A 25,416-nucleotide genomic window follows, 5' to 3' on the forward strand; every position below is an offset into this window, starting at 1 on the left:
GAATTTTGTGTGATGTTTTATCTTTAATACAGTTTAATTCTTTAATATATTTCATCTGTGCAAAGACAAATGTCTTGTACTTTTTGTGTTGAATAAGATAAGAACATTTTTGCTCGTAAGATATCTGAATTATACAACGAATTACAATGCAAAATATATTTACTATCGTGGCTTTCTTTCTTAACATTAATCTTATCTTTCCTTTTAAAAAGACATTTCCAAAGACGTTTTTGAAGAAAAAGCACATAACTTAAACTCTAGAGAAAAAATCTAGTTGATATACCATAGGCTGGAATTCAAACATAATTTACGAGCAAATAGCCAATATAAAATTTCGCATCTATGTCAATATTTAGAAATATTTAGAAACAATTACAGGCGACATGTTTGATATAATTGCTATAAATAATAGATTAACAACTCCACAAAGAAGATTAATGTTACAGTCGACAGTTTTGTTGCGGATGAGGTAGATCTATGTGTAACAAAAGTTATTCTTCCTTCTGTAGATGGGAACACGGGGCTGTGCTTCTTGAAATACTCCATCACAGGTGTCAAGTCTAATGTATCTAAAATGTAATAGGAATATGTAACTATATTGTATTATGATGCAGCTGGACACACGTTTACAGTGTAGTGTTATTTTGATATAAATGTCAAGATTTCGGTATTTGACTTCATTTTTCAATATCTCTTTGAAATATTAGATATGGTAAACAAAATTCATACCGCCTCAAATGTTTAAACTTGTTAATTTCATACTGACTGCAAAAATATCTTTAATCTTTTCGCGGGCCTATGATCAGTACTCATGCCTATCTAAGGGAGTGTTGTGACTTTGTGACCAAAGTCCAATCTCACAGGGAGTTAAATTCCTTGATTCCATTGCCATAACTAATGTATACCGAAAACGTATCTTCAACATAAGATCCATGTTGGCAGGTTGATAGTTACTTGTGTAAAACAAATTAGTACTGGAAAAATTGTTAAAATTACTGACCGCCCGTACAATACTGAAATACTGTTGAAAACCTCAGTTAAACAAGAATTCATTCAACTTTATTGAACAGTATTTGAAAACATTATCGTAAGCAAGATTTTATGATAGTACTTTAAACAGACTATGCTACTTTCGCCCATCGTTAAGAATACCACTTTAAATATAATGTAAGACTACATTCTAAACTAAAACACATTATAATAAAATAAAACTAAGCCAAGTATGCGACTACAGCCTATGATCATAATTGTACTGTATAAGAGCGAGGAATATATATGAGCTGTGCTTAAATTGCTGCGATTATAGAAATCTTAGAAGTAAACTTACTAAAGCGTTCCCGTAGTGACGGTTGAAAGTTGTACCCATCTCCACCACCTAGCAAGAATGTGGACAGGAATATCCTGTAGTTAGCTTCGTCCTGTAGAGGCGAATAACTTGGTACTTCACACTCTAAACACCTTGCTTCCACAGACACAACACGACTACCAGTCGGGTTTTGCGGGTTGTACACAACCTTTAGACCTGAATTATAGATATATTTCTGTTTCTTATGTCTTTTTTTATCTTTGTTTATTTGATGCAACAAATAACATCAGCAACATTCAGTTACATAGCTCTTAACGAATATATACATGGTACATTTTAAAAATTAATACTTGCTTTGTCAGGATACAAGCTTTTAGATCCATGTCCGGGCCTGATCATTATTGTGAATGAAATAATTAATAAACAAGATACCATTAGATGGGTATTTCATAAATATAAGATATTCACATTTAAAAAAGAAAACAATATTTTTACGGCTAACAGTTGTAATAGTTCTTAGAACTATTGTGATATATTTTAACGGGCGTTGGATCAATTTCCAAGTTGGAGAAGAAGGTTTAAGAGCAAGCCGACTTTCAAACGCATCCATATTTTTCGAAAACAAATTTGAGCAACCCGGAAAATAAATGTTCTGAACAAAGAGAATATACAATAATGACATACTTTTGCAAATATCATTTACCAGTACATCTAAATGCACTTTTAAATGGATTATTTCACCATTCTACCTTTTTTACAGATTCTTGGGCAAAAAGTTTAGGGTTGGGTTCAAAGCATACGATTTCTGAACTTCTATAACTTCAACTTCTACAGCCATGCTTAAGGGATAAAAAGGTAAAAGATTTCTACATGTGTTATGATGTTCAAGTTACTGAATCCACATAAGAGTAACCCACACATTTGATGACTTATAATGTGCAATTCAAACATAGCTACACGCGTATCAATAGGTTTGTGGCATTAACAGCTAAAACAATTGTTTGAAGTGGTAAAGAAATAAGTTGCCTAATTGTTCCTTACTTAGATTAATGAAACTTCAGTTCTGTTGTAAATTGAAAAACGGAAAGAAGATATACCAGACACTTGAAGAAATTGAGCAACCCCTTCCTTTGGACTCCATCCTTCTATGGAATGTTCGAGCTGGTCTCGAATATTCTTGCCCGTAACAGTAACAACATCTATCTCGTTCCTAAACGGCATTACCGCCATTGCTTCACCTGCTGAAACGTCTCCTGGAATTTCATTTCAAACATATATTGGACATTTGATATCTTTAACTGTACATTTTTATCACTATCATTATAGTTTGATAAATTAGAATATGTCGATAATCGACATGGCATTGAAATATAATTGCCTCTCTTTTAAAGCTAAAACTCTTAAAAATTGAATTCTAAGAATTACTTTTTCGTTTGGCTTATACATGTACCTTAGAATAGCAAATATCTTCGTTAATAGATGCTCAAGAACTACCACCATGTCATTGAGACTATTAACCCTACAAATCAATGTCTCTTTTAATTGATTACCCTAGTTTTGGTCTTATACCAAAGTATTGTTAATATCTTCGTCAATATGTGCACAAATAGCACCATCGTCACACTTATAATATAAATGCTACCTTGATCAATAGAAGCCGTCCCACTGATTATGTTTTTAATTTAATTAGTCAATAATTGCTCAAATAACGCAACCATCCCACTGATTATATTGCTGATATCTTAGTCAATTTATGCTCCTATACCGCAGTCGTATCTCTGATCACATTGTTATTACTTAGTCAAAAGATGCTCAAATAACGCAACAGTTCCACTGATTATATTATTAATACCTTAGTCAATAGATTGCTCAAATACCGCAATCGCCCCACTGATTATATTGTTAACACATTGGTCAATAGATGCTCAACTTCCAACTGATAATATCGTTAAGACCTCGGTCAATAGATGCTCAAATCAACCCTCCGATTGATTATATTGCTAATACCTTAGACAACAGATGCTTCAATGCTGCATCCGTCCCACTGGTTGATACATCATTAATACCTTGGCCTACTACGGCCTTCCCATTGACAATAGTTTGGTCAACAGCTGCTCAAATGCCACATCTGTCCTACTGTTTATATTGTTATTACCTTAGTCAATAGATGCTCAAATATCGCAACCTTTTCGCGGATTATATCACTTATACCTTAGGCACCAAAAGCTCTGATAGTGCAACCGTCCCACTGGTTATATTGTTAATACCTTGGTCAAAAGATACTGAAATATTGCCACTGTTCTTCTGATAGACTAATCCCTAAGAATCAAAATATACTTTTGGTCTTTTACAGCAGTATTGATATACCTCCCTAAATAGATACCGAGTACCGTCATTGGTCCTCTGATAGATTTTACTCTCAGAATTTGGTCTTATAGGTATAGTCCGACTGCGTAGCTCAGTAGAGGGAGTGGAGATCTACGCTTCATGTGGTGGTGAGTTCGAGCCCCTGGCGTTTGTTCTCGGAGTTTACTTTTGGTCTTTTACTTTAATTATATTAATACATTAGTAAATAGATGCTTAGGAACAGCCACCTGTTCTCTGACAGACTTAACCCTAAAAAGGGATGTCTATCATTGTTCTGGTTTTGTTAATGGTTTTGGCAATATGCTTTATAGCTGCTACCGTCGTTCCGCTGATAGACCTAACCCTAATGATCGATGTCTACAGTTTGTCTTATATCAAATATTGTTGATATTAGTATTGTTGAGTCTGAAATTCCATCACTGAAAGACTCAACCCTAAGAATCGATGCCTACTTTTGACGAATACCTTTGTCAATAAATGATCTAATACCACCTCCGTTCCATACGGCAATGGCGGCAGGTGCCCAAGTTGAGGCTGGATGGGAGAAATTGACATGGTAATCAACTATGGCGTCTGTCACAAGGTTTCCTACAATACGAGAGATATATAAATTGATTTTCGATATTTCTTTTAAAGCAGTCAATACAACTAAAACTAAGAAATGGATTTGTACAATTTCTGATTACAGCAGACAGAAAACATTTCAAAATAAACAATGTTTAATCTGGCGCTTAAAGACGTATGCTGGGGCGCCCTTTTTGTGTCACCAAAAACGTTTATTCATAATTTTATCTCGAACTATAGTAAACGAGAGAAAATCAGTGCATGTATCTAACTGTTATTATTAGCGTGGAATATCGCCTCAAGTCATATTTTTGAATTTAATAATTATGTATCTGATTATCAACACAAAAATGATCACACAGTTACATACATACATACATACATACATACATACATGCAGTGCATGTACTTACCCAAATTGCACTCCCTTGATTGACAATTTTCTCTGTCTAAAACAACATTTGAGTAACCAATAATTGCTGCAGCCAAAGCAGTAACTGGTTTCTTCCATTCGTTAATGTAAGGCAGTATTTCGGAATCTGTAACACATGAAAATTTTGTTGTGCACGCATTTCTAATATACGGTGCCCCTAAAGTGACATGTTACACACATTTTTTCCAGTTAGGTAATGTGAGACTTTTTTTATTTCGTTTAAACGAAATGATTTCGTTTAAACGAAATAACTTATTTCGTTTTCGTTTAAACGAAATGATTATTTCGTTTAAACGAAATCATTTCGTTTAAACGAAATAGTTATTTCGTTTACTTGTTTTAGAAATAAACGTTTAGAATCTGGCCTATAAAGCTCTATCATTTGGGGATAGGTCGATGTATTCCAAGTCGTTTAGGAATTCCAAATATCTGATTCTTTCTGTGAAGTTGCCAGTTATTTGCAGAAAAATTGTAAGTGATATTTTATATACCAGGAACATCAGACTGGTAACCGAGCGCCGTAATTTACACATTTTTCAAAAATGACATAGATTTCAGCTTCCATCTAGGATCAACAGTGGTGTGATTAAAACAAGTTGTATTACTGAAATTGAAACGAACCGTGTAGTATGTAGGGTTGAGACCAACGATGACTATAACTCAACGTTCATTTAGGGAATTTTGTGGAAATGAATCTGTTCTTACTTTCCTGAACACTTGTATCAAGAAGTATGGGATTTCCTGAATACTTCTCCAAAACACCATTAGAGTCAAAAGTAATGTTGAGGTAGCCAAGATATTTTCCCATCGTGAAAGCCTGGACCACTAGACCTTTACCCCCTCCAGCCTGGTCAGCAACAACAGGATAGGGACCTTCTATCTCCTCTCTTGCTGGCTGTTTCCCTAGAAAACATGTTTCCGTCGTTTGTTCAATTTGTAGAGGTGATACAATCTGGTATATCTATGATCTAGTGCTACTATCAAGCAAATACAAAATATTTGACTATTCATGCAATAATATATAACCTCCTCCCCCACACACCTAGTCATATTTCAATCACTTTTTATATCCAGTTTTATTTTCTTTGTTTAGTTGTACTAGTATTTGTATAGATGGAAACCTCATAAATTCAAGTCCTGCAAATAATACATGCTCTGGTTTCTTTTCAGTTTGTTTACTTCGTATAGAACAAGAAAAAACAATATGCCAGTATATAACTGAAGTCGGACTTCCTCAAACAGATAAATTCTCATGATGATGGAATGGTCCGTGAAAAAGATATACCAAGCATATACTGCTATGGTTAAATAACTTGACTTATAACGAACAGCAATTTAATACTCATATAATGTATTAATCATTTAGGAGAACGTGACAGGTGTGAAGATCGATATATACAAGCTTATCATTTATAATTTATGATGGTGCTTATTATTTGAGCCGTGCCATGAGAAAACCAACATAGTGGCTTTGCGACCAGCATGGATCCAGACCAGCCTGCGCATACGCGCAGTCTGGTCAGGATCCATGCTGTTCGCTTTTAAAGCCTATTGGAATTGGAGAAACTGTTAGCGAACAGCATGGATCCTGACCAGACTGCGCGAATGCGCAGGCTGGTCTGGATCCATGCTGGTCGCAAAGCCACTATGTTGGTTTTCCCATGGCACGGCTCATTTGTAATTGATATGCATGAACACATCTACCGTTCTGATAATAATCTGTCAGTTAAGAAAATGTTAATATTTTCTTGTTGTGTAGTTGGTCCACTCTTATTAAATAATATATATGTGTTTATATCGAACTGCACAAATGGCAAGTTTTCCATATCAATGGTTTATAAATGGCTAGTTACTAATCATTTCGGAAATAGTGGCAACTGAACAGTTTTACATATAGACAAGTTTACCATTAAAATGAGTGAACAAATTACTTTATCAAGAAAATAATAAAATTTTGTTTACTGACAGATGTTTGTATATCAATTATAGATAATAAACCTGTTTATATTTTTCATCAAAAATGTTGTAAAAAGTCGCGCTTGTAAGTAGTGATGGGCCGACAATCGGCGACAATCGAATAATCGTCGGCGTTGTATTCTTGAGCGCGATCGCCGACTTCACTTTTTCCCTGACCGATTAATTATTTGGCACCCTAAACGGATAATTTAGTTGTTTCTGACCTTTTTCTTTCTGGTATTTACGGTTCTTTGGGGCAGTTAGGCCAAGGGAAACTACTCTACATAAAATGGCTTCCTCCAAAATCTCGAAAAAACTGAAGTCATCTTCGATCACCCAGATTTTGGAAGATATCTGGCATTTGCAAAATTAAGTCGGGATAACCAACAACCTAAACTCTTGACATTAGTATGGCAGTATGCATTGCATGCCGTAAGACTTACGCAAGCATAATAGCAAAGGAATTTTCATTTTTCCCTTTTGTGGGATTGAAATCATTCCAGTCGTTAACTAAGGATTAATAAATAAGTTTAATTCAATAACACAATATCACTGGAAAAGTCCCTTGTGAAATTAAGACGAGTACCTGATTTGAAGTTTACTATCTTCACAAATACTTTACTTTTATGCTGTTAACTTACTCGTGTTTATGAAGGGATACAAAAGAAATCGGATATTTGATGTCTGTATGGTTCATTTTTTTAAGTAATGACATAACACATGCACTGTGAGGTGAACTTATAGATACGCAAGTAGAGCAACCGATTATCCGATTATATCCGATTAATCGAATCGGTTGGCTTGTCCGATTATGCCGATTAATCGGTTGGCAAATCTAACCGATTTGCCCATCACTACTTGTAAGACGAAGATCGCAATGTAGACGTTTAAATTAAATTTACCTTAACAGGTAGTAGAGCGTGCTGTTATCTTATCTATAGCGTTCATTAAATTTCATTTATGCAAATCTATTACGCGTTTGAAGTGTGGTGGTAATAAACGCTCGGATTAAATAAAATTGATGCACGCTGAACAAGGTTTTCTTATTTGCTAAACTTTTTATGATCGAGTGTAATGTGGGAAAAAAATGTTTCATAGGGTTTTGAGAAAATATGATACACTCTAGAATATAAATTCAGATAAAATGAAGACTGTCCGGTGTTTAAACTGTAAATGAATTTTAACCACTGTGTCCAAATCAAATCAAATTTAATTGTGGTTTTCAATTTTCTTGTGTTGCAAGGATGTGCGATACACATGTACCACTTATTACAATGTGAACAACAAAAGAGTTTTAGCTGAGATTCTTACTATAATCGAAATGTCAGCAAAGGTACCAAATGAGCCGCGCCATGAGAAAACCAACATAGTGGGTTTGCGACCAGCATGAATCCAGACCAGATGCGCATCCGTGCAGTCTGGTCAGGATCCATGCTGTTCGCTTTAAAAGTCTACTGCAATTAGAGAAACCGTTAACGAACAGCATGGATCCTGACCAGACTGCGCGGATGCGCAGGCTGGACTGGATCCATGCTGGTCACAAAGCCACTTTGTTGGTTTTCCCATGGCATGACTCAAATGTTTAGTATCACAAATAGCTTTCTTGCTACAATTATTAGTCTTATACAACAATTTTCACGATGTACACAAAATGATTAAAATGCAAATGTGAGTACGTCTAATTCTGGTTTTGCGATGAATGTGCCGGCAGTTACTTTTATGTTTTATCAGAAAAAAGTCCTTACCGTTGTATAAAAAGGTATTTGTATGACCCCCGACAACGAGATCTATTCCATCGATTGCTGCTACTTGTTTATCAATGTTGAAGCCTGCGTGTCCTAAAGCTATGATTTTGTTAATTCCTCTCGATTTGAGTGCCGATACTTCTTCGCGTACTGTTGTAAATATGTTATCAAAGCTAATTGTTGGCCCTGGAAGAATACAAAAGATGCAAGGTACATAAAGTGTATGATTCCAAATCTTAACTAGAAGAGCATAGTGTACGGTATACAAAACATAACTGTTGACCTTGGAAGAACTGTAAAGATGCAAAGTTTCAACTTAATAATGTAACCAAAGCTTTGCTTAGAAAGGATGCAATATACGTAAGGAAATATATAATAAAAGCAAACTGGTAGCCCTGTTGGAATAGTAAAGATGCAACGTACGTAGAGAACAATACAACCAAAGCTAACTCTTGGCTCTAGAAGAATAGAAATGATGCTACGAACATAGAGAGCAATAACCAAAGCTAACTGTTTGCCCTGTAAGAATAGAAAAGATACAACGTAAATAGATTGTAATACAACCAAGCTAATTGTTGACCAAGGAAGATAAGAAAAGACGCAACGATTAAAGGATACAGTACAACAAAGCTAACTGTAGGCTCTGGAAGAATAGAAAAGATGCTACGTACATAGAAAACAATATAACCAAAGCTAACTGTTGGCTCTGGAAGAATAGAAAAGATGCTTCGTACATAGAAAACAATATAACCGAAGCTCTCTGTTGGCTCTGGATGAATAGAAAAGATGTTATGTACAAAAAGAACAATATCACCGAAGCTAACTGTAGGCTCTGGAAGAATAGAAAAGATGCTACGTACATAGAGAACAATATAACCAAAGCTAACTGTTGGCTCTGGAAGAATAGAAAAGATGCTACGTACATAGAGAACAATATAACCAAAGCTAACTGTTGGCTCTGGAAGAAAAGAAAAGATGCTACGTACAAAGAAAACAATATAACCAAAGCTAACTGTTGGCTTGGAAGAATAGAAAAGATGCTACATAGGTACAGAACAATATAACCGAAAGCTAACTGTATGCTCCGGAAGAATAGAAAAGGTGCTACGTGCATACAGAACAATATAACCGAAGCTAACTGTAGGCTCTGGAAGAATAGAAAAGATGCTACGTACAAAGAGAACAATATAACCGAAGCTAACTGTAGGCTCTGAAAGAATAGAAAAGGTGCTACGTGCATACAGAACAATATAACCGAAGCTAACTGTAGGCTCTGGAAGAATAGAAAAGATGCTACATACAAAGAGAACAATATAACCGAAGCTAACTGTAGGCTCTGAAAGAATAGAAAAGATGCTATGCACATACAGAACAATATCACCGAAGCTTACTGTTGACTTGGAAGAATATAAAAGATGCTACGTACATAGAGAACAATATAACTAAAGCTAACTGTTGGCTCTGGAAGAATAGAACAGATGCTACGTACATAGAAAACAATATAACCGAAGCTATCTGTAGGCTCTGGAAGAAAAGAAAAGAAAAGATGCTACGTACATAGAAAACAATATAACCGAGGCTAACTGTTGGCTCTGGAAGAATAGAAAAGATGCTACGTACAAAGAGAACAATATTTAAACCAAAGCTAACTGTTGTCTCTGGAAGAATAGAAATGATGCTACGTACGTAGAGAACAATATAACCAAAGCTAACTGTTGTCTCTGGAAGAATAGAAAAGACACAACGTAAATAGAGTGTAATACAACCAAAGCTAATTGTTGACCCAGGAAGATAAGAAAAGACGCAACGTTTAAAGATACAGTACAACAAAGCTAACTGTAGGCTCGGAAAGAATAGAAAAGATGCTACGTACATAGAAAACAATATAACCGAAGCTATCTGTAGGCTCTGGAAGAATAGAAAAGATGCTACGTACATATAGAACAATATAACCGAAGCTATCTGTTGTCTCTGGAAGAATAGAAAAGATGCTACGTACATAGAAAACAATACAACCGAAGCTAACTGTTGGCTCTGGAAGAATAGAAAAGATGCTACGTACATAGAGAACAATAAAACGTTGGCTCTGGAAGAACAGAAAAGACGCTACGTACATAGAGAACAATATAACCGAAAGCTAACTGTAGGCTCTGGAAGAACAGAAAAGATGCTACGTACAAAGAGAACAATATAACCGAAGTTAACTGTAGGCTCTGGAAGAATAGAAAAGATGCTACGTACAAAGAGAACAATATAACCGAAGCTAACTGTAGGCTCTGGAAGAATAGAAAAGATGTTACGTACAAAGAGAACAATATAACCGAAACTAACTGTAGGCTCTGGAAGAATAAAAAAGATGCTACGTACAAAGAGAACAATATAACCGAAGCTAACTGTAGGCTCTGGAAGAATAGAAAAGATGCTAAGTACATACAGAACAATATAACCAAAGCTAACTGTTGGCTCTGGAAGAATAGAAAAGATGCTACGTACATACAGAACAATAAAACGTTGGCTCTGGAAGAATAGAAAAGATGCTACGTACACAGAGAACAATATAACCGAAGCTAACTGTAAGCTCTAGAAGAATAGAAAAGATGCTACGTACATACAGAACAATATAACCGAAGCTAACTGTACGCTCTGGAAGAATAGAAAAGATGCTACGTACAAAGAGAACAATAAAACGTTGGCTCTGGAAGAATGGAAAAGATGCTACGTACATAGAGAACAATAAAACCGAAGCTAACTGTAGGCTCTGGAAGAATGGAAAAGATGCTACGTACATAGAGAACAATAAAACCGAAGCTAACTGTAGGCTCTGGAAGAATAAAAAAGATGCTACGTACAAAGAGAACAATATAACCGAAGCTAACTGTAGGCTCTGGAAGAATGGAAAAGATGCTACGTACATACAGAACAATATAACCAAAGCTAACTGTTGGCCCTATAAGAATAAAAAATGATACAACGTAAGTAGATTAAAATACAACTAAAGCTTAGTGTTGACCCAAGAAGATTAGAAAAGGCGCAACGTTTAAAAAATACAATACAAAGATAGAAATATAGAAATAAAATAAGAAAGATGCAACGTACATAGATTACAACAAAACTAAAGCTAACAGCTGGCCCTGAGAAAATAAATAGGTGTTATAAACATAGAGTACTATACAACTCGCGCTAATTTTTGGTACTGGAAGAACAGAAAAGATGCAACGTACACAAAACAAAATTAAAGACATCTTTATTTTACACGAAATAGATACATAGAATAAATGAGATGTTGATAGCAGCCGTTGTATTGTAAAATTACTTCGCCGTACCGTTTCCAACAATGGAATGTTTGAACAACTTATTCTTGATACAAAGAAATTGTTTAGTTGATGTAAGACGTACTCATTTGATATGACAAACATATTTAATGAGTAGGTTATATATAAATTAAGCAATTACTATGTCTTAAGAAAAGCAGTGCCCTTACCTAACATTAGTGAAATCATAGTATATAATAACAACTCTGTTGGGAAACGGCGTTTTACAAGTTCTTTTGTTATGGTTTTCGCATGGTGTGGCAAAGTGCCTTAGATCTTTATATGAGCCGTGCCATGAGAAAACCAACATAGTGGGTGTGCGACCAGCATGGATCCAGACCAGCCTGCGCATCCGCGCAGTCTGGTCAGGCTCCATGCTGTTCGCTTTTAAAGCCTATTGGAATTGGAGAAACTGTTAGCGAACAGCATGGAGCCTGACCAGACTGCGCGGATGCGCAGGCTGGTCTGGATCCATGCTGGTCGCAAACCCACTATGTTGGTTTTCTCATGGCGCGGCTCATATCATGATAAACATGGTAACATGTAATAAGACAAAACTGTACCGATACATAACAACACTGTTTATATCAAATAATTGCATGCCTTTTTCATTTCATTAAGCATTAGGCATCGTGAAAATATTTTATCTATAGTGCTTGAAACTCCATAAAACGATGCCAACCATAAATATTTTTATTCTAGTTTTCGTTATAGCTTCTATCTGTTTTGAGAGAAAAAAAATAGAAAGTTATTATATGAATATTTTTAAATCTAGTTTATTGACAACTTAAGAAAAAATAACAAGGAAAATTGTTGTAATTCTACGCACACGTATGAAAACATCTGAACTGCAAATTATAACCCCGCCCCCAAAGAAACAACAAAAAGAAAAGAAACAATGTTTGATAAAATGGAAATGCCAAATAGCGTTGTTAATGTGCATGTTGTATTTATTCAAAGATTAGACAATACTAAAATGTTTCATTTGTAATTGAAACTGATGGTATTTAGGGCAAGTTTGTCTCTGTTCATTAATGGTCTGTAGCACAGTTTGAATGTTTAATTTTTAATGAATCTAGTTGTCTGAAAAGTTAGGTGGGATATGCTTGCAGATGGCTTTTAAAACCATGCCTAGGAATGCCAAAAACGGGATCTTTGTGTAGAGATGGTCTAACAAGTTTAGATAAACTGAACAAAATAAGCTGGAAATGAAACTTTGGGAGTTAAAAACATGTGCAAAACTGGTTTTCTTTGACCTGGACACTTGTGGACTTTAAATATACAGATTTTGGCTGTCAGTTAGTTAATCTTGATAACAGTTTTCTTGGGTTTAAAAGGAGAGTGAAATATTTACAAGTATGTTTTTCATTCATATATGTATATACAAATGTACATATGCAGCGGCAATCACGCAAGAGCTCCATTTCATCCTCTACCAGTGCAGACAAAGACCAATTTGACCAGAGGGACAGACAGAGATAAAGCCACCAGAACAAAGAGACAGGGAAAATTTAGATACAGGTATGTCTGACTAACGTAATCCAGCTCTTTGTGAATAAACTGTCTGGTTCCTCAACGTCCAGATGTAGAGTAGCAATACAATCGAAACTTTCTTCCACCGGAAAAAAACAGGACAGGCCTTTTAGTTGATTGGGGGATTCTCAACAGTATCTCAGAAATTTCCAGTGAATGGACTGGACTTTTGACCCCTAAACCACGGAGCCACACTTGGAGATTGATTGTAGCTAATGTCTGGACGGTCTCCTTAACGTTTTGAGCAACTTAAATTTAAAATATCTCAAAACTAAATAATCCTGTATACATTCTCATCAATATATGTACACAAATATAATAGGCGAAAATAGAATTTCTCAAAAAAAGGCATGCCCTAGTTGAACATACCATCAATAAATTCAAAACAGAAAACGTCAAATTATAATGTTTATGTTAATGTGACTGCTTAACTCATTTATTTTATTGCACGTCTCTTGAAATTAATTTTCTCAGAGTTTTAATTGCACAAACGATGGACTGTAAACATATATTAATAAAACTTATCTGATGCCCATTAAGCAGTTACAGTATGATTTCTATACCTGGTTGCGATATCTGTGGAGTTTCTTGCGATGTATATCCGACTATTCCAATAGTTTCCTCACCAACAGTAATTTCAACTGACTTTAAAAACTTTCCATTCAGCCGAGGTTCATTTCTTACGTCCGTATTAGCGCTAACCACCGGAAACGTCACGTTGTCAAGAAACTTTACAAGGCCTTCTACTCCAAGGTCAAACTCGTGGTTTCCAAGGCACTGTAATAAAAACCGTGAAATATTTGTTTAATGCTGTATATTTATCTGTGAATGTACTCATTTTCACTAAGGTGCTGAGCAGATGATGTATGAAAGAAATTTTGTTATTGTTATAAATATATATATATATATATATCTGTATTTGGCCCTTTTTATAACTTTAAATTACAAAAATCAAGATCAGCAGAATGAAAAACAAAAACTAATATGAGACCCGATACATTTTAAACAGCTAGCTTAACTTGCTTGAGATGTTTTCAATGCTATTACATTTATATTTATTTAAAAGATCGAACTAAAATTAGATAATATCTTTTGTGAAATAAATTAGTTGCAATTTACCATAACGCTGTATCCTAGCTTATTCATAACATACGACGTAGCTCTTCCGTTATATACGTTGAACCAAGTTGTTCCCATGAACTGGTCCCCAGCATCCAAAAGTAAAACATTGTTGTGACTGGCACGGATTTCCTTAATTTTAGAAAGCCTTCTTCCCACACCGCCAAAACATTGTCCATTTCTGACATCATTTTCTGAACAATCTGAACCGTATTTGTTGAATTGTTCAAATCTCGCGTGAACATCGTTCGTATGCAGAATAGTCAATTCAAATCCATTAACGACTTTTAATAAACAAGATAAAATGAATATATTCCCATACATAGATGAAAGTTTGTAAAATATACGCCGTTTAGTATTCATTTTCGGTGTTGAACATACTTTATAATGTTTAATTCAACGTGCATGTATCATGTAACTCGGCTGTAAACATAGCGTTAAGTCCGTAAGAAGTAGATTTTACCAACGAAGTGTGAAAAAAATTTAAACAAGTTCATCTTGCATTAACTGAACTACGATTTTCGCATTATTGTCACGACTTCTTTTTAACGTCGATGTTTTACTTCATAAAATTTGTTTTACTGCCATGAGTGACATTAATTTAGATCAAGGTAAACAGGAAATTTATTATTTCAATGATAAACTAAGTTTTGTAACGAAACGATATACTGCCTTCATGTACATGATTGTATGTTATTTCAAAGATGAATAAATGTTTTTGGTAGTTGTAAAATAGCCAGTGTTGTTGGCCATAGTTTATAACAGAATATTGAAAACAGCGACAGTTTCAGTCATAGATTAAAGGGTCAATGTTATTTTGACAAGATAACGAAATGAATATTAAATTGTTTCTCTATTACACCCGGATATTTAAGCGTGAATTTACGATACATGTATATGCTAGTTGCCTACTCTTTTCAACACAATTTATGACATGAATATAACAGAGGGATATTGTCGAGATTGAAAGGAGCTGTCGAAAATTGACCGGCCGGCAAACCATTCACTAACTTGAGGTATGGGGGCTCAGGGAGCCTCCACGAGATATAAAATTCTACTAAACGAGTAATTTTTAAGCTATTTTAAACACAATTTTGTAAACAAAAATGTAAATGTGATTTAAATGCAAAAGAAAACACTTAAGAATTGATTATATGACTATTTTAGGGGTTGAGTTACTGTTAACTCTTCCAACACACAACAAACAAAACACACTTAGTCTCTACCCTAAATTAGTTCAATCAAATCAAGACCAGGCCCAGTGTTCACAAAACATTTTTTGGTCTCAGCTGAGTTTGAGTTTAATATCAAATTTACTAAACCTTCAAGGTTAAATTCAAATTGAGAGTGACCATCAATACTGAATAGCCACTTGAAAATAGTTATTAACTTAAAATTTAGTTTTTGACATGTTATTTAGATATAAATGACAAATCAAGTTTCATTATCAAACTCAGCTGAGACTGAAAATGTTTTGTGAACACGGGGCCAGGCATCACTTTAATGGAAATATGTATGATTTGAGCATTTCTTAGTAGGACACATTAACAATGAATTTACAGTACAACGACAACCTAAAATAGCGGAAGCAGATAAAATATATATACATTTTGTATTACAAAAGTATAACTACAAAGATGATTTGAATAATCGATAATTTATTAATAAAAAATGCTTCATCGATTTAATTCTATATGATAAATATAAGGAATAGATCTGTTAGATCTAGTATAGGGAAGTCAGGCAAACAAATCAGGTCAGGTCTTTGTATCAAATCTGTCTCTATTGTATAAAATTGTACAAAAATAGAAAATGTGATTGTGTGTCAAAAATTCTCTTTGTTTAAAAACATAGTTACTGCACTGATAAGTATTTTATTACGACGTACAGTTTTCCAAGACTTTTTCTTTAAAGTTATGACTTTAATGCTGAAGATAGATCTGTCATATAAGACAAGATATGGGCTGGCCATTTATATAAGATTTGTGCAACAATGTTACAATTAGTGTGCGTTATAAGAGTAAAATATGGTGGCTGATTTCTGCCATTTCGCGTTTTCGCCCCGCGACCCCGCCGAGCGAAAACACGAGAATCAACAAGTTAAAATGGCGGGGGCGCGGGGCGAAAACTCGCTATTTAGCGGGGGTGCGGAGCTAAAAGACGCTGTTTAGCGGGGTCGCGGGGCGAGATTTAGTAACTGGTATGTCGGGGGACGCGAGACGAAAACACGATAATTAGCGCTGCTTAAACGCCCCCGCTAATTATCGTGTTTTCGCTTCGCGCCCCCGCTAAATAGCGAGTTTTCGCCTGGCGCCCTAGCCATTTTATCTTGTTAATTTTCGTGTTTTCGCTCGGCGGGGTCGCGGGGCGAAAACTCGCTATTTAGCAGGGGCGCGAAGCGAAAACACGATAATCAGCGGGGTCGAGAGGAGAGATTTAGGAACTGGAATGTCGGGGGCGCGGTGCGAAAACTCGGCGTTTAAGCAGCGCTAATTATCGTGTTTTCGCCACGTGTCCCCGACATACCAGTTACTAATTCTCGTCCGGCGACCCCGTTTATTATCGTGTTTTCGCTCCGCGCCCCCGCTAAATAGCGAGTTTTCGCCCCGCGCCCCCGCCATTTTAACATCTTAATTCTCGTGTTTTCGCTCGGCGGGGTCGCGAGGCGAAAACGCGAAATGGCAGAAATCAGCCACCATAGTAAAAACGTGGATATCCTGGATTAAATAACTGTCGGGAATCGGTCACTTTATTTTCTTTTTCTATGTAAGAATGTGATACATCTTTATATATATTATATAGTTGTAGAAGACACCAAGGTACAGGTATCTATTTCAGTATGGCCGAATCAATCATATTTCATGAAGTTAGACAAAAAGTGAGAGTTAAGTGTATGACATCAGAGTCATCTGGCATAGCATTGTTGGAGTACAGTTTTGACACAACTGATTACTGGAACACATTCTTTGGAACATCGATTCATATTTAATATTAACATTGCATATTTGGGAAATAGATTTTAGCTCTGCGTGCTTTGCTGACAGATAAAAGCGGTTTAGAGTTCAGATGCGTAGTAATCTAATCACGAAGGCCGAATGCCTGAGTGATAAATTACGACACATCTGAACGAAAAAAATGTGTTTTATTTGCCAACAAAGCACGCAAAATGTTAATCCAGTTCCAGTCATTATTACATCAGGAGGGGATACTAATCGGGAAACCTTTTAAGGCGTAAATGGACGCATTACTTCCCTTTGCGCTAAGCGAAAAAATGCGGTTTTAAGTACGATTGAGTAAATCGGAATAACCAAAAGTAGGTCATTATGCGAAAACGTGTTTTAATTGACAAAACAATACACGGTAAAATTCTTTTTTGTTTATATAAAAGAAAAAGTGTTAGAATATTGTATATATTGTAAACATGTTTGTAATAACTTGTTAAACATTAATTAAGTGTATTGCGTTTACCGGGCCATGCCTTAATCCTTTGTCAACGTACAATTTATGGATTTTGCAATTAACTCAAATTTAAAAAAAAAAAAAGACAGAAGTTACATACAATAACGAATATTTACTTTCACTAGGCGTTTTGTATGGAACAAAAACAAGAAGTTTATTTTCATGTAAACAACATTGATGCAATAATGTAGAAGACGGCACTTTCCGTGCTATACCCCGTCATTCACACAAAAAGGACAAATAATTAAGTCGCTATTTAAAAACGTCTTTCAAAATTAGCAACCAAACTTTCAAAAGAACATTAAATCATAGCCAAAACTGATTTAGGCCTATCTTACGATAAAAGACACGACTATGTGATTTTTATATTGGATTTCAGGATGTTTTAGATCAAAATCAAGAAGAGTGTTTTAATCGGAAGGCGAATTACAATTTAACACTTTTGGGGTCTGTCGTTTGTTCTATCGAGATGCTGCAAAGATGATGATCGATAGCCTGACATTTATTTTGGTTTTCTGATAACAACTTATTTTATGGCATTTTTTAAGTTATTTTAAAAATGAAAATATAAGGATTGAATGTTCTTTCTTGCGTTTCAACGTGTATAAAACAAAGAGAAATATCAAACAGGGAATGCCACGCACCCAAAGCGCAGCCTGCTCAAAACGAACCCCCCAGCACGCAAACGCGTGCACCACACACACACACACACACACACACACACACACACTCAAAGCTTACACATCAGGACAAAACGAACAACACACACACACACACACACACACACACACACACACACACACACACTCAAAGCCAACACATAAGGACAAGACGAACAATAAGCATACACACACGCGCGCACACAAAGTCAACACACAAGGACAAAACGAACAAACAAAGGAACACAGTGGGGCACCGCCTTGGAACGGTCAGTGGCAAAAACACCACTGGGGGAGCTTAAACCGGTTTATGGTGCGCACCCAACCTCACTCTTACCCCCACCATGTTCCAAAGACATGGGACAGTGTAAATAAAAGCAATCCCCTCCAGGTGAATCTCTAACACACGTAATGGAAACAAAAAGGCATGGCATGTAAAACACAAAAATGCTCGTGTATAAATATATAAAAAGCAAACCTTAAGAATCAAAAACGTATGTACTCAATGCCTTTTCAGAAGACAGAGAAACACCCTTAAGGGCTCGACGAAACAGGTCAGAAGACAAATATCAAAACAGTTCAGTCCTGGTAGGATTTAAAAACTGCTCATCATAGAGTCCTCCCCCTCTTCCGTCAGACGCAATCAAAGAGGGAAGCGTAGTGTCCAACTGTAAACGGGTTGAACACTAAACAAGCGGTATGTCTCAAAACAGTTGGGTCGTAACCTCTTTTAATAAAACGTTTAATAATCTTTCCAAATACATTTGGAAAATTACCATGACCCAAGATCTTACGAAGTTTGTAAACCACATCCCCATAAAAAACGGGTTTAGAAATACCTTCTTGCAGAAGTGTCTTTAAATTACTATTGAATTTTAAAACTAAATCAGAATTACGGTAATAAAATTTAGTAAAATATTTACGCAATTTGTAATAACGGTAGCCTTGCTGAAGAAGTTTACTTGTAATATATTGATTACGTTCATTGAAATGCTTGACATGACTACACGCTCTGGCAAACCGAATTAATTGAGAAATATATACCCCATAAGATGTAGCCTGAGCCACATTGTGACTTCTTCCAAATCATTAAAGATCGCCAGCGCGATTCGTGGAATCATAGGTACACATGTATAACAATTATGACAGAAGTTCATCTATTGATGTAAATAAAACTTTCATGAAATGCAAGTTTGCTGAAGTATTTTTGGTTATATGAAGGCTTTAGAAATCCAATTGAGCCGTGCCATGAGAAAACCAACATAGTGGGTGTGCGACCAGCATGGATCCAGACCAGCCTGCGCATCCGCGCAGTCTGGTCAGGCTCCATGCTGTTCGCTTTTAAAGCCTATTGGAATTGGAGAAACTGTTAGCGAACAGCATGGATCCTGACCAGACTGCGCGGATGCGCAGGCTGGTCTGGATCCTTGCTGGTCGCATACCCACTATGTTGGTTTTCCCATGGCATGGCTCTATTCTTTTTCATGTTTTTCTGCATCTGAAAATTTAAGGTCGTATCTCTATTATAATATGACTACATTATTTAAACATTGTTTCTACTCTTTCGTTCGATTTATATATTTCTCATCATTTTATAAATTGTATAGAAGGAAGTCTATTATTTTGTTTTTCAAATTATCTAAATGACCTTCTGTCCTTTTGATAGGTTGCTGAAATATCCTCCAACGCAACTGGTAAGACAGCGGTGGACATCTTATTAGGAATAATGACGTCTGAATGTTGAAGTATTTTATTTACATTTAGTGTTCACTTCTGACCGTTATACGGAGATGAAATTCAACTAAAAATACATTTTATCCTACAGCTGTTGTACCTTCACTCTTAGATTAAACAATTACAGGGTAACGAAATAATGTTTTTCGTTCAACATACATCATATATTGCAGCTTTACTAATGCATTAAGTAATTATATTATCGGTTTCTGAATTGATTTAATCAGTAAACATTATTGTGTATGTTAAAGGTTAAATACTAAACAGTTCTGCCCAAGAAAGGTCAGTAAACAATTTAATATAATCATGCTTAGATAAAATGTGTTTATATTTACTCTAGTCATTTAATCATCGATATCGAAGGCATTACCTAAAGATTCCAATACATCATGTTGCGACATTTTATGTTATTTAATTTCGTATTCTTGAGTATTAAATGTGAGGAACCTCACTGCTCACGATTCCATTACGAGGATCAACTTCTTGACAAGATGATACGTCTGGAAATTAAAGTTGAGGCGATGGAGAAAGAAATATTGAACACTAACAAACAGGCATTAGAATCACTTAGGGAGCTGAAAGACGTAAAGGATAACTTCCAAAGAGATTATGTAGATGTGAAGAATAATATCCAAACTGACTTTAAAGAATTGAAACAAAATATCTTGGAGGATATCAACACTGTAAAAGGTTTGAAATTTTGCTTACATTTGCCGCTTTATGCAAGATTTGAATTGAAAACATAAATTTCTTTTTAACTAACCTATTCTGTTGGATTTGGAAATAGTAATATTTGTTAAATGTTTTGATAATTGAAATGAATATATTTATTACCTTTCATTTGTAATATATTAAGTAAAGACACTAGTATTAAGTAGGAATCTCTTTAGTGCTTTATAATGAATATGGTCTTAAAATTTACCGTTTCAGAAAAAGTGTTGACACCAACAATACTGTTCAAGGCCCGTCAGCCCGCAGATGTAAGTCTGGAAACAGGCCAGATTATCGTATTCAACAAGATAATGACGAACAGAGGCGGTGCTTATGATAACGTAACCGGCATTTTCACTGTCCCTATAGCTGGAACGTATCTTTTTACGAGTCATTTGTGTGTGTTTGGCAAGAAAACATTTTACTATGGCATTGTCGTTGACAATATAATTGAAACCTCGGGTCGCTTTTATGAGGATTACTCCGAGACTTGCCATACGGCTGATGCTATGCTAGTTCTTGAAGCTGGGCAGAAAGTTTGGATGAAGTGTGTAGCAGGACAAACGAATAATGTTTTATACGAATACAACTCGTCAAGTTACATGTATTGGAACACATTTTCTGGCATGTTAGTTCACAAGTAAAATAGCATGGGATTTCATCTAAATTATTTTGAATCTTTGGGAAAGATTGCAATGACAAGCACATTACACATTCATTGAAAACTCCCCCTGCTGACATCATTATTGAACTGTAATTTTTACAGTTTTGAGTTTCACAATCTGATATGCTATATCATTCTTCCTTATTTTTGCAAACAGCGCCACATTGTGAATCCAGTGAAAATATGGTTTCTTTTTCAACTTGAATGTTTTATATTACAATAATGTTACGGAGTAGAATCTGCATCAAGGAAGAATATTAAAGTTATACTATTTCTGAATTTGTAGTTCCATGTTTATGTTTTGATTGGTGGAGGAAAAAGTTCCATAGGTTTCCGAATGGAATAGATCATATTTTCTTAAGGGGCCCGCAGGTGCTCTGAGCTGTATTGTTAGACAGTATAATCCGTTGCAAGGCTCCTGTGGAAATAGCTTGTAAAACGTCATAAACCTGAATCCCCTTTGACTCTGCCACTCTAATATGGAGTGATCTCCCGTTTACGATTTACAGTCAACAACTCGTCCACTAGTCATCTCGTCTCAAAGTAGTCAACTCGTCCAAGTTTTGGTTATTTCGTATCACTCGACGATTTCAAAAATGGTCATCCCCACTCCCTTTCCCACTCCCCCCCCCCCCCACACCCCCACCCCCATCCACCCACCCAATGTTCGGCCACTTTTTTATGTATTTTTTGTCAAAGTTTCATAGATTATGATTAATATAATTATGATGTAATATGTGTTCTGTAAAATATGTTCTACATAAAATCATGACAATTTTACTTTAAAAATTACATTTTGTTTTCCGTTATAAAAACCCGATCTATGTAAAAGTGCAGTGTGGTATTGGTCAGGTGTTACTGACATCCATCTATGGGAGACTATAAACAACTGTCGATACAGTATCAATTTGTTTCACAACTAATAGGAATTATTTGCATCAGTATGATTTGCTTTTGCATTTGTCAACTTATTTATTAAGAAAAAACATTTTTACCTGTTTGGTATTAAAGTGAAATATTGTTTTTTCGTTATAAAAACCCATCTTGTTAACAAGTAGACAGTGTTGAGTTATTGTTCAGTCATATGCTACATCATCTATGGAGACTATAAAAACGTATGACTGCATGTAAATTGTTGTGGAGTCATTCTTGGGGAAAATAGCATTTGTAGGAATCTGTTGAGGCTAGGATTTACCTGCTGATTGGCATGAGGGCATGCTCTCTTAAGTGAAATAAGGTAACCCTCTATAGGAATGGCGACTAGTTTGTAAAAAAATCACGATAACCTCAAAGATCCTACTGGTAAACGACTAAGATGTTGACAACAGCTCAGTGACTATAACATTTGTGTGACATTGGACATTTGTCTGAAATCAGACTTAACCAAGAGCACAGATTTTTTCTGACGTAAACAAATAGAAGAAACACTTCAGCAGATGAAGCAGTGGCGAAGGTTTTTGAAGGAGCTAGACGTTGTCACTGTTACATGAAAAATATTCGAGACCATCGCAAAATTTCCGTGAAAGAATCGAACCCTAATGGTAGTTTCCTTCAAAAGTCTGTTATATCTTTGTTTCTTTATTTACGAAACAGCTGAAAGTTTCATTAAGTGTAGCTAAACATACAACTATGTTGTTAACTTTAGAATATAGTTAAAGTGTTTTGGACCCTCGTGACACATTTAACAGGAACCCAGTTACAGTAACAAACTTTGTTATATTTGAAAACAGAAAAAAATGCGTATCGCCAGATATTCAATGACCATGATGATGTAAACATAAATGCTTGGCAAGTGCCATACACAAGACGTTCAAGATACTAATAACTCAACATCTGAAATACCATCCATAAATGTAGACTATCCTATAATGTTCAGTTCCCCCTTAAAGTTTGTTGCTTGGAACAGTCCTCGGATTTCAGTAAGAACTTGCTGCAATCATCGCAACTCATATCGCTGGTCTTCTATTTTGTATCAAATATATACACATGTAATGGTATATCAAACCATGATGTATTTAAGAAATACCGAGCAGCCCGAGTGAAATTATTTCGGACGATGTATAACCGCCCATCGTGTATAAATAGTGATAAAGCACAGTTTTGCTATAAATTATTTCGATTCTAATATGTTCTTTATTGTAAAATTTATATCAAATATGATTGAACTGTTTCTTCGCGCAAGCATGGCGCCAACAATAGGTCTTTGTTTATACACTCCAGGGCCGAAAATGGTAATACGTCTTGCGGCAGAGTTCATTTCTGGCGAAAATTATTGCGAATTATTCAGCAAAGCGAATAACTATCTCAGTATGTGTGTGAATTAATCAACACATTGGTGCAATGTGACATTTTGTTTAAAACAAGTTATTAAGTAAAATATTTCAGGTTTGAAAGCGCATTTTCTTGATGCGTACATGACGCTAAATATCACGTTGACGTGACGTCAACATAATATCGTTGTGAGGATTAAAGCATTGTTAGTCTTATATCAGAATTAACCATCAAGGTTTTACATAAGGTTGTTTCTTCCATGCAAAATTCAATGGGCTGGCGACTTTTGCCATTTAGAGAAGCATAGTGTTTAGAATGTGAAACACCGAGTTATTTCCCTTTTCGAGATGGTATTGGCTATAAGGTTTTTCCTGTACACTTTTCTGATAAAGGACAGTGGAGGGTTAAGTATGCTTATTTTAGCGTAAACGCTGAATGCATTATAAAGTAAACTGTCTTGCACTTTTACAGTATAATTAAGGCTACAAGCTAGCTTGTCAGTAAAGCCGTAGATAATTGACTTAGTTTTGTCTTGTAACCCAAAACTTCTGACGATTTTTCAAACTGATGTCCGTACCACCCGGAACTTATATGAACGACCCGGTCACATTAAAGAACAACCCAAACCATGATTTAGAGAGATTTGTACCATATAGTTTACCGTATATCTAAATAAAACATGTTTTTAAATCATATTCGTTTATTAATGTTTGTGAGAATTAAAGTGTGTGTGTGTTGTGGGAGGGGTGAGGGTTGTTAAATATATAGACATTGAAACTATGTTTTAATCAATTTATTTATAACTAGTAAACTAGTAAAGGAAAAAGTCTGATGTTTTGCACCAGTTTTTTCTTGATGCAGGAATACAAAGGCCTGCAAAATATGTGCGTAAATATTTGTCCTTGAATTATACATATATTCATTTTCTTATGATAAAATATGATACACATTACCATTTACATTATTACATTTGCACGTGTTTCCTAAGTTGTCAGTTTTTGCCCTTTATTTATGTGGTTTTCCTAGCGTCTCTGTGTCAATAATTATGTCAATTAAACAGCTATTTCGGTTATTATTTTCCATTCAATTTCTTTTCCTTTACCACTTTCTTTTTATTATCAATAGAAAAAAGTGGTGGTTTCTCACGAAAACAACTGTTTTTGATATTCAAACTGATGTGATTGAAACTATTGATAATAGAAACCTAATTTATTCAGGTCAAATATAAAGATACGTACACAAAAACTGTATGATATATGCAAATAAGACTGGCTTCTGGCAATAATTGTTTGCTAAATACGTTTAATGCGATACAGAAAATATGTGATCTTCTTAATGCATCATTATCTATCAATTAAATCGAGAATCAGTTATCTTTAATTTATTGTTTCATTAATGAAGTTGCCTGCAACCATATTAATCGATTACTTTGACATAAAAAGCATCTTTGTGCTACAAGTTAACATCAATTATATGATAGCTTTGTTGCTGAGGAGGTATATATATCAAAGGAATGCCGGTCATTTAACGTTGAGTGGATGAAACATGCTAGTATAGTGTACTGAATAACCACTTAGTCCGTCT

General features: G+C 35.3%; 2 protein-coding genes across 2 annotated transcripts; one reads left to right on the forward strand and one right to left on the reverse strand.

The window, feature by feature from the left end:
- On the reverse strand, positions 1 to 14,847 carry LOC123552969 (snake venom 5'-nucleotidase-like). The gene is made up of 9 exons (XM_053541623.1): positions 14,335 to 14,847; positions 13,779 to 13,992; positions 8,372 to 8,557; positions 5,376 to 5,573; positions 4,651 to 4,776; positions 4,139 to 4,261; positions 2,404 to 2,559; positions 1,328 to 1,522; positions 1 to 569 (listed from the first exon to the last, which is right to left on the reverse strand). The coding sequence occupies exons 1-9, from the start codon at positions 14,695 to 14,697 to the stop codon at positions 400 to 402; spliced, it is 1,731 nt and encodes a 576-aa protein (XP_053397598.1). The 5' UTR covers positions 14,698 to 14,847; the 3' UTR covers positions 1 to 399.
- A 5,647-nt stretch (positions 14,848 to 20,494) lies between these two features.
- On the forward strand, positions 20,495 to 21,840 carry LOC123553486 (collagen alpha-1(X) chain-like). The gene is made up of 2 exons (XM_045343187.2): positions 20,495 to 20,876; positions 21,117 to 21,840. Exons 1-2 carry the CDS (start codon positions 20,576 to 20,578, stop codon positions 21,539 to 21,541), a joined length of 726 nt encoding a protein of 241 aa, XP_045199122.2. The 5' UTR covers positions 20,495 to 20,575; the 3' UTR covers positions 21,542 to 21,840.
- The last annotated feature ends 3,576 nt before the right edge of the window (positions 21,841 to 25,416 follow it).

Source organism: Mercenaria mercenaria, chromosome 4 (assembly GCF_021730395.1).
Source record: "Mercenaria mercenaria strain notata chromosome 4, MADL_Memer_1, whole genome shotgun sequence".
Classification (NCBI taxonomy): Eukaryota; Metazoa; Mollusca; class Bivalvia; order Venerida; family Veneridae; genus Mercenaria; species Mercenaria mercenaria.